Raw genomic sequence first — 13,850 nt, forward strand, 5'->3', positions numbered from 1 at the left:
CAATACCAGAGTCTCTGATGCATTAAACACAAAATACTTTGGGTAGCTCCTGCAATGGCACCAATCTGGACGGTCATTATATTAAAAGAAATTCAAAAAGGTTATTGCCAATGCTAAATATTAATCATATTGCAAGATTCTTTCCTAGAGGTATCCATGGTCCTACCAAAGTACCTCAAAACTGACAATATCCAGACTGCAGGAATACACCAGCAGAAAATAACCCAGAGAGACTCATACTTGCCTCTTTAAATTCTGCTTTTAGTACACAGTGACCTAGTGTTGATTGCCATTGAAGTTTCCTACCACTGTGTTTTCCCAGGTAGAAGGTCTTGAAGATCTCCTGCAGTTTTACCATCTAGAGAACAGGAAAGAAAGAAAAACTCCACTTCATTCCATTTGCATTTATTTAAACAAATAAATGAAATGAAAACAAAACAGTTTAAGGGAAGAGCAAGGTTAGACAGGAAAAACAGTGTTAACGTCTCTTTTAAAAAACAAAACCTTAACTGTGTATTTATGTCCTAAAGGTTGATCTATTTTTAAAAATAGTTATAATCCTCAATCCTTTATTCAAAAGGCAGTTAAACATAAAACATTAACTAATGGCAAGCCTAAGACGTGTTCTACTTCTGTATACAAAATCCAATACAGTTATCCTTACCTCTGGTGGTAAGTGGACTTCCATAGGCACATAGGTTGGCCAATAACCCATAGTCAGGATGTTCACTGTTAGTTCAATGTTACCAGGTACATTCTGATTTTGCATATACTGCAAGGAGAAACAAAAGCATATTGAAAAAGTGGTGCTGTTCTCTTATTCTTATAGGCAGAACTACCCAGGAAGTTAAACAGGCATTGTCAGTGCCATGTCGGCACAGAATGCAAGTGACCTCATGATATATTCTCTGCACAGAATGCAAGTTAACTACATGAGTATTAGAACAAGTATGATAGCACCTTTCAGAGGCTCTCAAAACCCTTTTTGCTGTTTGTAAAGAAACCCATACACTGCCATTGTGGAGTACCAGACTATTTAAAAGACAGAGAAAACTGAAGCCAAGAGGTTAAATAACTTGACCAAAGTCAACCCAAATCAGTAGCAGAGCCAGGAACACAACCGAGTTGTGCTGACACCATGTGCTCTACTCTATCCACTAGATCAGTGATCTAGTCTCGTCATCTTGAAATGCTGTTAAGCTAGACATTCAACAAGTCTGCACATTTATTTCAATATTATTTCCTATTAAATTCCAGCAGGTACTTGGTTCTGCTGATTTTTGCTCCGTTATTAGTGAAATCAGTTAGTAAACTAAGATAGAAGATTTTCAAAAGGCACAAATAGGATTTGAGTATTCCATTCCCATTGACTTTTCAGTAGGAGTTGTACTTCTAATTGCATTTTGTCCTTGAAAAAAATCATCCCCTCCCAAGGATCTTTGTACAAAAGAGAAACAAGTTAAAAAAACTGCACTCTGTAGGAGCAAGTTATTCTCTGGGTCTTCTGAAGGAGACTAAGTTACTTCAAATGGTAAGGAACTATTTACAACTAGAGCTTTAAACAAACATTTTGGCCATAACACACTGTGACCCAAGAACCTCAATGCCCTCTGGCAAGGAGGTGCAGAGGGGTTATAGGAACTTCTTGGGTTTGGCATGTACATTCTAGTTCACCAAAGTGCCATGAGAGATCTCAAATAAAAGCCAGTGTCACGCTGGTTATTAACATCATTGCAAAATGCATGTATGGATATTGTGTAAGCAGTTATGTATCTACACTGAAAATTATGTTCTTGAAGGTCTGTGTCTAGGGCCTGGTCACCAGCAAATGTGTTTTCTGGCAAGAATGGTTATCTAGCTGGCTCTTTACATGTAAACTAAGTACTGTATAGTTCACATTGGATCTCCTATCACCTGTCAGAACCGAATGTTAAGGAAAGATTGTGGGAACTTCAGAGACACTAACTAGCAGGAAGAGAAAAAACACCAGAATAGGGTGAGGGTAGGAGAGCTGGGGAGAACCTTATATTGAGGTGCACTCCAAGGATTTGCCCTATTGTATTTGGGAAGCAAAGATGACACCCTGACAATCCTTCACTGACAACATAAAGGGACAGAGCTTGCTTTATGAAAAACAAGTCTCAACCAGACTTTGCTGAATATGCTGGAGAGAACTTTGGCTGAAATAAGCTTTTTTTGTTTAGACAGGGGTGTAAACTGTTAGTTAAATTTAGTCAGTAGAAAGTATGTTATGATTTTTTATATGTAACCGTTTCCAATATTCTTATTCACTAGCACTTGAATCGCTGTTCTTTGATGATAAACTTATTGTTTTCACTATAAATCTAAGTGCTGTGATAAGTAAATTGGTGATCCTGAGTTGAATCTTACAAGTTGGTGTGTACTAATCCTCTGGGAACAGCAAGGCCTGGTAATTCTGAGAGTGTTCAGTGGATAAGAGGTTGGACATTGCAGGGAATGTTCTGAAGACTCCAGGATTTGTGTATTGCTACTCTACAGAGTGAGCGAGGTTGTGCTGTGCTGCCAGAGGCTGGTGGTTTCAAGGAGTTGATCCACAGCAGGCACAGCCAAGATTCCTTCAAGCTAAGAGGAGGTAGTAGTGAGGTGCCTCCCAACCCTGAGTACCCCTGGGATGCATCATACATACCCACAAGGAAAGTAATAGAACACTAGAGAACAAGCCATGGCAGGCTTTACAGCGATACCTGTTTAAACTGTATCATGATATCTTTTGAAAGTTCCATGTCTTTAAACATTCCTTCAAGCTTGCTGGTGAAAGCAGCTCCACATTCTATAAGAGAAGTTTTTAATAATTAAAAAAACACAGTCAAAAACTAAGAAGCAACACATTTTAAATGGTGACAGGTTTCAGAGTGGTAGCTGTGTTAGTCTGTATCCGCAAAAAGAACGAGGAGTACTTGTGGCACCTTAGAGACTAACAAATTTATTTGAGCATAAGATTTTGTGGGCTAAAACCCACTTCATCAGATGCATGCAGTGGAAAATACATTAGGAAGATATATATACACAGAGAATATGAAAAAATGGATGTTGCCATACCAACTGTAATGAGAGTAATTAATTAAGGTGCGCTATTAGGTGAGGTATTATCAGCAGGAGGAAAAAAAAAAACTTTTGTAGTGATAATCAGGATGGCCCATTTCCAACAGTTGACAAGAAGGTGTGAATAATGGGGTGGGAATTAGCACGGGGAAACAGTTTTCACTTTGTGTAATGGCCCATCCACTCCCAGTCTTTATTCAAGCCTAATTTAATGGTGTCTAGTTTGCAAATTAATTCCTATTTTGCAGTTCCTCAGTCTGTTTTTGAAGTTTTTTTGTTGGAGTATTGCGACTTTGCGGTTTGTAATCGAGTGACCAGTGAGGTTGAAGTGTTCTGACTGGTTTTTTAATGTTATAATTCTTGATGGCTGATTTGTGTCCATTTATTCTTATACAGAGACTGCCTGGTTTGGCCAATGTACATGGCAGAGGGGCATTGCTGGCACAAGATGGCATATATCACATTGGTAGATGTGCAGGTGAACAAACCTCTGATACTGTGGCTGATGTGATTAGGTCCTATGATGGTGTCCCTTGAATAGATATGTGGGCAAAGTTGGCAACAGGCTTTGTTGTAAGGATGGGTTCCTGGGTTAGTGTGTGGTTGCTGATGAGTATTTGCTTCAGGCTGGGGGGCTGTCTGTAAGCGAGGACTGGCCTGTCTCCCAAGATCTGTGAGAGTGAGGGATCGTCCTTCAGGATAGGTTGTAGATCCTTGATGATGCGCTGGAGAGGTTTTAGCTGGGGGCTGAAGGTGACTGCTAGTAGGGTTCTGTTAATTTCTTTGTTGGGCCTGTCCTGTAGTGGGTGACTTCTGGGTACTCTTCTGGCTCTGTCAATCTGTTTCTTCAAACTAGACACCATTAAATTAGGCCTGGGAATAAAGACTGGGAGTGGATCGGTCATTACACAAAGTAAAAACTATTTCCCCATGCTAATTTTCCCCCTCTACTGTTACTCACACCTTCTTGTCAACTGTTGGAAATGGGCCATCCTGATGATCACTACAAAAGTTTTTTTTCTCTTGCTGATAATAGCTCACCTAAATTAATTACTCTCATTACAGTTGGTACGGCGACACCCATTTTCTTCCATGTTCTCTAGGTGTATATATATATATATCTTCCTCCTGTATTTTCCACTGCATGCATCCGATGAAGTGGGTTTTAACCCACGAAAGCTTATGCTCAAATAAATTTGATAGTCTCTAAGGTGCCACAAGTACACCTCGTTCTTTTTACATTTAAAATGGTTAACCATACGTCAGAGAGCCATTCAAATCTAGCACACAAACAGAAATTCAGGAAATATATTATTATTAATTTAAGAACTGTCCTAGGGCCAGGCCATTGACCTAGTACCTGCACATTGATTTTAACGCTGATCTTCTGCATGATGATCTTAGATCCTTGAAGTTTGTACCTGGATTAAACTTTAGAAATCCTGTCTGACCAGGCACAAGATTTTGTACTATGAAACAGAGAAGGTCCATTGATAAGAGCTGACAGGCAGTTACACGGGGCTGAGAGTCCTTAACACTGGATAAAAACCATGACCCAAGAGCAAAAAGCACATTGTATTCTCATAGCATAAGTATTTTGTGCCAGAATCCTTTAGTTTTACCCCTGAAGACTAGGATGGTACAAACTAGATGGTCAGTTTGAACTTTAAATTCCTGACTTCTGCCTGGTACTAATGTATTTGCTTATATGAAATTGTTTTCTTATAACAGAATAAAATGGTTAAAGATAAACATAATATTTTAGAAAAAGATTTACACACCCACTGCATTTTCCCTTTCACTTCTTTCAAAAAAGGATGACCAATAAATAAATAAATCTGTTATAGGGGGAAAACCAGATATTAATTTAGACTATTATTTCTAACAGAGAAAAGCAAGGAGGGAGGGCAAGATACTCACCATGTTTGAGTTTGGAAAGCATAGATTTTTCTGCATCTACTGATGCACTTTTCCCAACTAATAGCCGCTTTGCTAGATCTTTCTTATAGAAAGCCTCAAAGACATCTTTTCCTGTAATGTAAAGGACATGATTTGTTAATGATCAGATAAAACTTGTTTGTGAAAACTGCAACATTTAAATGAAAAGTTATTCAACAGGCCCCATCTAAAGTCCATGGGAGCTTTTCAGTTAACTTCAATTAGCTCTGAATTAGGTACCACATGAGCATTTAGGGCACTCTCTACAGCTAAATGATTGGAAGACAAACTAAATCCACAGAGATACTGCACGCCTTTTTTTTTTTTTTTTTGGTTTTTTTTTTTTTGAGGCAGATAGATTAAAATCAACTTGCAAAGAAACATTATGTTACAGATAAAACAACTGTACACAAACAAAACTGTAACCCTTACCATAGATGAACCTAAATATAATCATAATTTTATCCAGCATTTTTTCAAGTTCTTCATCAGTAGCTTCTTTGTTGCCTGCACGAAGCTTTGAATCCACATACTTAGCTAGAAAGTAAAACAGGTAAAAGGAATTGAAAAAACCTGACTCTGCCGGGCATCAGAATGAACCTACATTTAAATTTTGACATTTAGCTCATTCTGGAGACGTTTAAAAAAACAAACAAACCCAAAAACTATGGTCCTTTTGGAAAGCCAGAACAATTAGACATTACCATGAACAAATTTAGCACTGCCATTTTGACATTACTTTCATTCATGCCTTTAAAACATCATTAAATTGCAATAGTTCAAAGGCCTCTTCTCATATGAGTGAGAGTATCAGCTTAAATATAAGATGACGAAAAATCACAAACTCATGACTATTCCACAGGCCTGCATCTGTTACTTTAAAATTAAGGTTTTTAAGCAAAATAAACCATAATCCACATAAAGGTCTATAGCTAAAGTAGAAGCAAAAGAAGATATTAGGTACCAGAGTAAAATCTGTTGTTAAAATCGTTCTAGAAATTTAAACCTGGGGAAGAAAAATTGTGCATGCTAGCTGATTTCAATTGCCAGTTTCAGTTTCAAATGGTGGGAGAATATCTGCTAAAATTATTGAAACAGAGACCACTGAAAAATAGGGCACTCTGAAGCAAATTTCCACTATCAGGGTAGCCCCACCAGCCCAACAGATAGCATAACAGGTATGGTTCCATTGCACAGGAAAGTGAGAGGGTCTGTATTTCTATATGCCACAGAACACTGGCCCACAGGGGCTCCGTTCACTGAGACGATAGAGAGATAGTGGGCAGGAAGGTCATATGGTTGGTGGATCCACTACTACATAGTTGCACGGGCTGCAGACCCCTACGTCACTCTGTGCACATATGAAGTATCACAGGGACTGCATAGACTCCTGAAGACCAAACTAATTCCACTGTCAGGAAAGTTTTGCCTAATCTCTGTTAGTGATTGACTTGGGCCCTGAAGCATGGCTGATATACCTCAACTCAACCAAAAAACCCCAACAAAAACTAGCCAGTGAAATTGTGAATGATCATTCTTCATAACAATATCTAATGCTTCTGGAATCCTATTAAGCTACATCTCTACCTCGATATAACGCAGTCCTCGGGAGCCAAAAAAAATCTCACCATGTTATAGGTGAGACCACATTACATCGGGGTAGGGAGAGGAACCGCTTTTACTGCTCCTCGCCCCAGCTTCTCCCCCACTCCTGCCCTCCAGGCTTGCCACGCCAATCAACTTTTTGGCCCGGCAAACCTGGAGGGGATGGGGGAGCATGGAGTGGCATGCTCAGGGGAGGAAATGAGCTGGAGCGGGGAACGGTTCCTCTGTGCCCCGACCACCTCCACTCCATCTCCTCCCACAAGCACACCATAGCTCCGCTCCTCCCCTCCCTCCCCCCAGGCTTGCCATGCCAATCAGCTGTTTTGTGCCGCAAGCCTGGGAGGGAGGAGAAGCAGAGCTGAGCAGCAAGCCTGAGTGGGAGGTGGTGGAGGCAGAGGTGATCTGGGGCAAGGGGGCCGCAGCAAGTAAGGGGAGGGGGGCATGCAGAGGAACCGCTCCCCACCCCAGCTCACCTCCCCTCTGCCTTCTCCTCCTCCTCCCATGAGCACGCCGCTCAGCTCTGCTTCTCCTCCCTCCCAGGCTTGCTGTGCAAAACACCTGATTGGTGTGGCAAACCTAGGAGGGAGGGGAGAGAACCAGAGCTGCGCTGTGTTCGTGGGAGGAGGCGGAGCAGAGGTGAGCTGGGGCGGGGGGACCTGGGGAGGGCCACAGTAAGTAACAGGGGGGCGCAGAGGAACCGCTTGCGGTAACATGAATTTGGATATAACGAAGTAAAGCAGCCCTGTCCCCCGGAACGCTGCTTTACTGCGTTATATCGGACTGCATTATATTGGGGTAGAGGTGCATTTGCAGAAATGTGTGTTGTGGTAGGAGCTTATACACTTTAGTTATGCTTTCTGTTAAGCCTCCTTTCATATATAAAATCCCATCATTCCCCTAATCATCTGTTCAAATTTTATAATCAAAAAACCCCAAACAAAAAAACAACCAACAAAAGAAAAAACAGCTTCTATGTAGAAAGAGAGACTGAAAATTATACCTATCAGTTCAGCTGGTTTATTTGGTCTCTTGTTAATGAAGGTTTCAAATGCTTCTTTCATAGCATTGACAAATTTCTCATTCTTCAGAAAGCAGACATCAATAATATGGTCAACTTTATCCTTAAAATCTAGCAGCTCTTGGACCATAGTTTTGTCTTTTTCTGGGTTAATTACTATAGTGCTACCAAATGCCTGAAAAACAAAAATTCACCCTTCAATCAAAATTCTAAATACCAGATCCAAATGAAATCTTCAAACAGAAGTTGGATGATGTAAAAGTTCAGATTGTACAATGAAAAAATGTTTGCTTCCCTAACACAACAATAATTAAAATGGCAGAATGTACTTGCTATACACAGATAGTATTTTATATTTTGAATCACCATACCAAGATAAACAGCAATTAAAAAAAAAATCAAATTGCTGAAGTCAGTGTATAGCAGAACTTGCATTTCAGAAGAGACGCAAACACAATGGTAAGCCAACTTTATGATACAAACACTTAAAGATGAGTCAAACTATATACGATCAAAATATTACATGCTGTAAGGACTCATTCCTGCAGAGACTTACATGGGCAAGACTCCCAGTGAAGTCAATTTCACCACAACAGTAATACAAAGCACTCTCCTACCAAAGTTAGGATGCCTGTGTGACAATATTATTAAAGTTACAGAATCATCTGCCTACTGAACACTGAAGTCAATGGGAGTTTTCCTATGAATAAATGAAGGATAATAAAGGTCTTTAGTGTTGTAATCTAGTATGTATGTATGTATGTCCTTTGCTTTTTAAGTAGCTTTTCCCCCCTAAATCCACCACTCAGTTAAAGCAGAGAATTTAAGTGTAGTAGGCTGGAGCAATAGACTGTGGTGATACTCTACTCACACACTCAGGAATACAAATACTGCATGTATGAAAGTGTATTCCACTTAATAAGCAAAAAACTTTACATTTGTTGCTGAAAGTTAGTGCTTTTGGATTTTTTTCTATGTGCAACACAAGGCAACAGCAAACTAACAAAACCCCACATATGCTGTTGGCAGCAAACTGCTCTTTCAGACAAGATCCTAGCCTGGCAATATCCATGATGCTGGTGCACAGACAAAAGTAATCAAAATACAATCACGTAAGTGTCACTGTTAGAAATAGAGAAGTGTTTTTCCTTTGGTACACATAAATCAGTATGAATTAACATTTTAAATTCCAAATTTCTCAGTGGACTTTTCTGAACAAACCAGTGGAAACCCAAAGAGTTAAACTATAAAAAAATATAACTGGCAGTATCATTTAAGGTTGTGGTGTAGACCAAGCCTATGTCAGTATAACTATGTTGTTCAGAGGTGTGGAAAATCCACACCCGAGTGACACAGTTCTATCAACCTAGCCCCCTGGTGCAGACAGTGCCATGTCGATGGAAGGGCTTCTCCCATAGACATAGTCATCACTTCTCGGAGGTGGAGTTCCTATGCCAACGGAAGAAGTTCTTCCATCGGCGTAGGTAGAGTCATCATTAAGCGCTACAGCTCTGTAAGTGTAGACAAGGTAAACTTGACCTGGAAATAAAGGTATAAATGACAGCCAATGTTATTCTAAAGCGACAGGAAGATACCAGGAATGTGTCTTTCCTCGATCAATACACGTTTTTCTGTGTAAACCAAAAACAAAAATCCAGATTTTGGAATGATAGATACTTCAAGACAACATTCAATTATTCTAAAACAATACATCATTCCCAGTGCAATTTCACAGGTTGTTCAGCTGCATATAAGCATGCTGTTTAAAAGTTTCCAAGTCATCTGTTAAAACTATGTTGCATCTTTCTAAGCAGTAATACTTGTTTATGAAAAGACATGTTTTGTGGACAATCCTCAGTGATTGTAAAAAGTCAGTACAAGATCCTTGATATATATCAGTACCTTTATGTATTCAATCCAATGCTGTAAGAGAACTTGCACTCCACCCCGGACCCGACTGAACAACTGATATAGAAGAGACAAGTCTTGAATTCTGTTTTCATCAAGAAGGTGGTTTAAACCTGTGAGTTTGAAAGTTTAAACATCTAAAAGAGGTATAATCATCAGAAATGATCCATGCATGCTACTGGCATGTAAAGAACTTCAAATCTCATGTTAACCCAGCCATATTATCACTCAATATATCCATTTCTTCTCCAATGGAAGAGTTTGTCGATTTTTTTTTTTGGACAGTCAAACTGGCTAGACAACAAAAAATAGAATGGCAATCTGAATTAACTCTGTACCTGAAAGCCCTTGTTTAATTGGGCCACGTATCTTGGACTATCGAACTATATAACCGTCTCATCACATAAGCTTTGCTCACTCATACTTCATTGCTCCTTTAAATTCAATAATAAAAAAAGTTTATGCTTCATTAGCCCCTGGAAAGCTTTGCTTGGAAGCTCAGAAGTCCTAAACCTCAATTTTTGCAGAAAATTAAGCTTTATAACCCGATAAAAATGCAAGTCTCTTCATGTAGCCAAGCAGCATCTTCATCTTTCATATTAACCTCTTGGTAGCAGATGTGTGAAAAAACCACAGCAGAGTCCAGGGACATCACATAAGTAAGAAACCCGAAATCCCTCTTCCCAGCTACTAGAAGTGAGGGTAACAGGTGGGGGCAGGGCTTCTTAACAGAACCCCCCCCCCCCATACCAATACCCACACACTATTTGGCTAACAGGTGTCTAGTAATTTTCAAGTCAAAGGAAAACTATTAAAGCATATTAGATGAACAATTGGTGCAGGCTGCACTCATGTATCCATTATTCACCTCCCTTGGAGACCAGGAGGAGAGATTATTACAGGGCTAAAGCCATGTATCTTAACTGCTTTTGCCTTCTTTAGAGTACAGTAGCATTTCTGCTTGCTAATCCTGAATGGTCTTCCTTGCTACACTGGGCCCTAATGCAAAGGCTACCCCCACTCGTGATCTTCAAAATGTTACTTGAATCCTCAACCCAACATCTGTATTTTAATTTGAGTTTTCCTTCTGCTCTGCAATGTATTTGAAGACACCATTGTGGCTCCTTACCTCTGACAAGGAGAATGGGACTTGCCCTCCTGCAAAATGTTCAGTGCTATTTCATGAACTGAGTGGCAAGGAGTGTTAAAGAATGATGTGGCTTGTGTCCTCCCCCAGCACCCGAATGTGTCACTTTCTTTTCAGCACAGGAATGAAAGCCCCGAAGCAGTAATTAGAAACATTTCTATAAAGAAGAAAGATTACCTTTCTGAAGAATGGCTGTTAAATGTTCACCTAGCAGTTGCTTTTCTACAGTAGCAATTAGTGGCTTCCTATAGAAGAAATGTTTAGAATTACTTTTCCTTTTTCTATCACTAACAGTTTTAAATCCCATTTGAAGAACAGACTAGCCTGACTTAAAGCTACACTTGGCATTTGGTGGTTCTCCTGATCAATAACTCGGGGCTGTTTGTTTAATAAATATATTTAAACTGTTTCCCCCAGTAGGTGACTTTACATGCTGGTTGCTGACTAGGGATTTATAGTAAACTCATCACTATGATATCTGAGTGCCTCAAGGTGATGCACAAGATGGATCTCATCAGGGCAGAAAGTTAGGGAAGCAGCTCCTCAGGGAATATGCTTCCTCCAACCTCACACAAGAGGGCATTGAGGCCTTTCAAGAGATCATAAAGCAAGGAGACAGTGACCAGGAAGGGGCAAAGATGACAGGTATTTGAACCAACAGCTCCTAAATTAGAATGGGGACTTTGCTAATAATGGACTCAGTAAGAAGGGATCCACTGAAGGATCTAGCAGCCTCTAACTCTAGTGGCTGAGGGGGCGGGGAGTGGGGACAGCAGGACTGGAGCAACAGCATACACAGCAGTCCCAAATCCCCTCCCTCAGAGAGTTCATCTCTCGTGCTGCCTCCTCATTCACTAGAGCAGCATTTCTCAAATGCACCCACCAGATTTTTTTTTGTGGCCACGAAAGCCTTCAAAGCATGAGTGGAGATTTTTTTGGGGCAGGGAGGGTGTGTGTGTGGGGGGGGGGGGGAGGAGGAGAGGGAGCAGAAGCCTCTCCCTGCAGCATCCAGCTGTTGCTCCTGAATAATTGTTACCAAGGGCAGTGAGACACACTGCCTGGGTGTTTGTTTTGGTGGCGCCAGCAGGGATCGGCGTCCTGCATCATGCAGCCTCCTCAGGGGCTCCAAGCAGCCTTTCTGGAGACACATGGGGCTGGTGTGCACAGCCCCGGAGGCAGCTATGGTGTTCAGTCATTGGGGCACTCCTCTGCTCCCGCTTGGCTGGGGCATCGGGAGCCTGGGACTCCACAGGCAGCCAGTGAGTTCCTGACATCTTCCCTGGGGTGGGCTCTTGCTAAAGACTATGGTGGGCAGGGACAGCGAGACTAGTTTGTCAGAGTGGCCAGCAGCAAGAGCTCTGGCAACAATCTGAGGCCACCAAAATATTTCTTGGGAGAACCCCTGCACTATAGTAAGAGGCTGCTATATCATTTAGTGGCCTGCTCCCTCCCAACTCCAATGTAAGACCTGCCGTCCACGTATTCAAAGAGGGCCATACATCCTGTTGCAGGTCTCCTCTTCCTCCCAGTAACCACAGCAGTGGCCTCATTGTATGTCTCAGTAGGGGAATTCCAGCATCCCCACCAGCCACCTCCTGCACCTGAGTCCACCCCGAAAGGTAATCTTCATTTTAAGTTTCCAGGGTGATGACTGTGTTATCTAAGAAACTGACATTCAAGGGGTTTTCTTCCTTGAATGGTATTTACATCCTTTCACTAGCTTAGAGAGTTTTCCTTCTGAGAATACCCAATAACTGTTGTGGGCCTCTCTCTACTTTCGTTAGGAAGGTAACTGAGTATTTGCTCATACACGTAGTTGCCACTGCTAGTAGGAACACAGGCTCTCTCCCCTAAAATGTCCCACAAATCAAATTAATTGCCCAAAAGTCAAATCAGCCTCTAATCTGAACCACTCCAGTTAGCTGTGCAAAATAAGACAATGATTGAATGGCTCCAAGTAGTTTTAGGGAAGAGGAGGAAGCATTTGGTAGCTTACATTACATTTGTATACAAATAGTAAGTTTGTCAATAACTATAGTTATTTTGTGTGGCAAAAGCCTTCAATAGGATTAGAACCAAATGGCTAAAGATACCAAGCCAAGGCAGATCACACACTTACTGTGTACTTTGATCCAAGTATGTGATAATTCTGTCTGCTTCTTCTTCTAATCGCTTGTTGACATGATGAAGATACTCTGGAACCTGAAAAGACAAAAGAAAGTTATTTTACTGTTTACATAATGAAGAAATGTTGAAGAGATGCTGGGACCCAAGTCTGACAGCAGCAGCTACGGACCAATTTTGGGACCAAGAACACCAGGTCCTAGAGTGATGGTGCTTGAGTACATTTGCCACCAGTACAGTCTTTGAAAAGGTAATAGTGGGTCACACTATTGCTGAAAATATTTCCTGCTATCCTGATGCATGAGGAGAATAATAAAATAATAAAACATAATAAATGGAGATATACCTATCTCCTAGAACTGGAAGGGACCTCGAAAGGTCATCGAGTCCAGCCCCTGCCTTCACTAGCAGGACCAAGAGAATGCACTACAGGTACACATTATTTTGCTCTCTCTTGGCTAAGATGTTTCATCAGTGGCTGCAAACAAGAGGAAAAAGATTAAAACATAAAATACCTCTCGTTCTTGCATAAGTCTCTGCCCCTCTGCTGCATACAGACGATTAGTCTCTTCCAAGAATCTATGTTCAAAAGAATCTTGATAAATCTAGGGAATAAAGAAGAATTCAGTTTAAAGCAATGTATCCTTGAATACAAGTGTGATGCTTTTTTCAGTTTTCTGCAAACCGAAGAAAATGTACTCACCTGCAAATCAGAAAGCATACTTAGAAGGCTTCGGAGCAAACTCCTATCAATAGCCTCACCATTTCTTTCCCTCTCAATCAGGAGAAGAATGCCATCAATGGTCTTGTTCTGAACTTTCTGATCGCTAATTATATGAGTCCTAAATAACTCTAAACCCATATCCCTAAAAAGATAAAAAAGCCTATTAAATAATTTGCATCAGAACCATCCCTGATTTTTTATTTTTAACCATTACAATAAAAACAACAGCACGTTCTCAATCCTGATGCTCAAATATTTACTTTCTCAGAGTTTCCTAAACTATTTCAGAGGTGTGAAAATGC

General features: G+C 40.7%; 1 protein-coding gene across 2 annotated transcripts in view; it reads right to left on the reverse strand.

Moving 5' to 3' along the window:
- The window catches only part of CUL4B (cullin 4B), a 31,720-nt gene that overhangs the window by 4,326 nt on the left and 13,544 nt on the right, over positions 1-13,850 (reverse strand). For both annotated transcript variants that reach the window (XM_050964491.1, XM_050964490.1), the window contains exons 7-17: positions 13,528-13,690; positions 13,340-13,429; positions 12,820-12,902; positions 10,878-10,945; positions 9,548-9,666; positions 7,628-7,820; positions 5,455-5,559; positions 5,005-5,115; positions 2,727-2,812; positions 665-772; positions 245-358 (exon numbers count right to left, since the gene is read on the reverse strand). In XM_050964491.1, the coding sequence (XP_050820448.1) occupies positions 245-358; positions 665-772; positions 2,727-2,812; positions 5,005-5,115; positions 5,455-5,559; positions 7,628-7,820; positions 9,548-9,666; positions 10,878-10,945; positions 12,820-12,902; positions 13,340-13,429; positions 13,528-13,690 (1,240 nt within the window). The remainder of the gene's footprint in view (positions 1-244; positions 359-664; positions 773-2,726; positions 2,813-5,004; positions 5,116-5,454; positions 5,560-7,627; positions 7,821-9,547; positions 9,667-10,877; positions 10,946-12,819; positions 12,903-13,339; positions 13,430-13,527; positions 13,691-13,850) is intronic.

This window comes from Gopherus flavomarginatus, chromosome 8, assembly GCF_025201925.1.
Source record: "Gopherus flavomarginatus isolate rGopFla2 chromosome 8, rGopFla2.mat.asm, whole genome shotgun sequence".
Taxonomy (NCBI): Eukaryota; Metazoa; Chordata; order Testudines; family Testudinidae; genus Gopherus; species Gopherus flavomarginatus.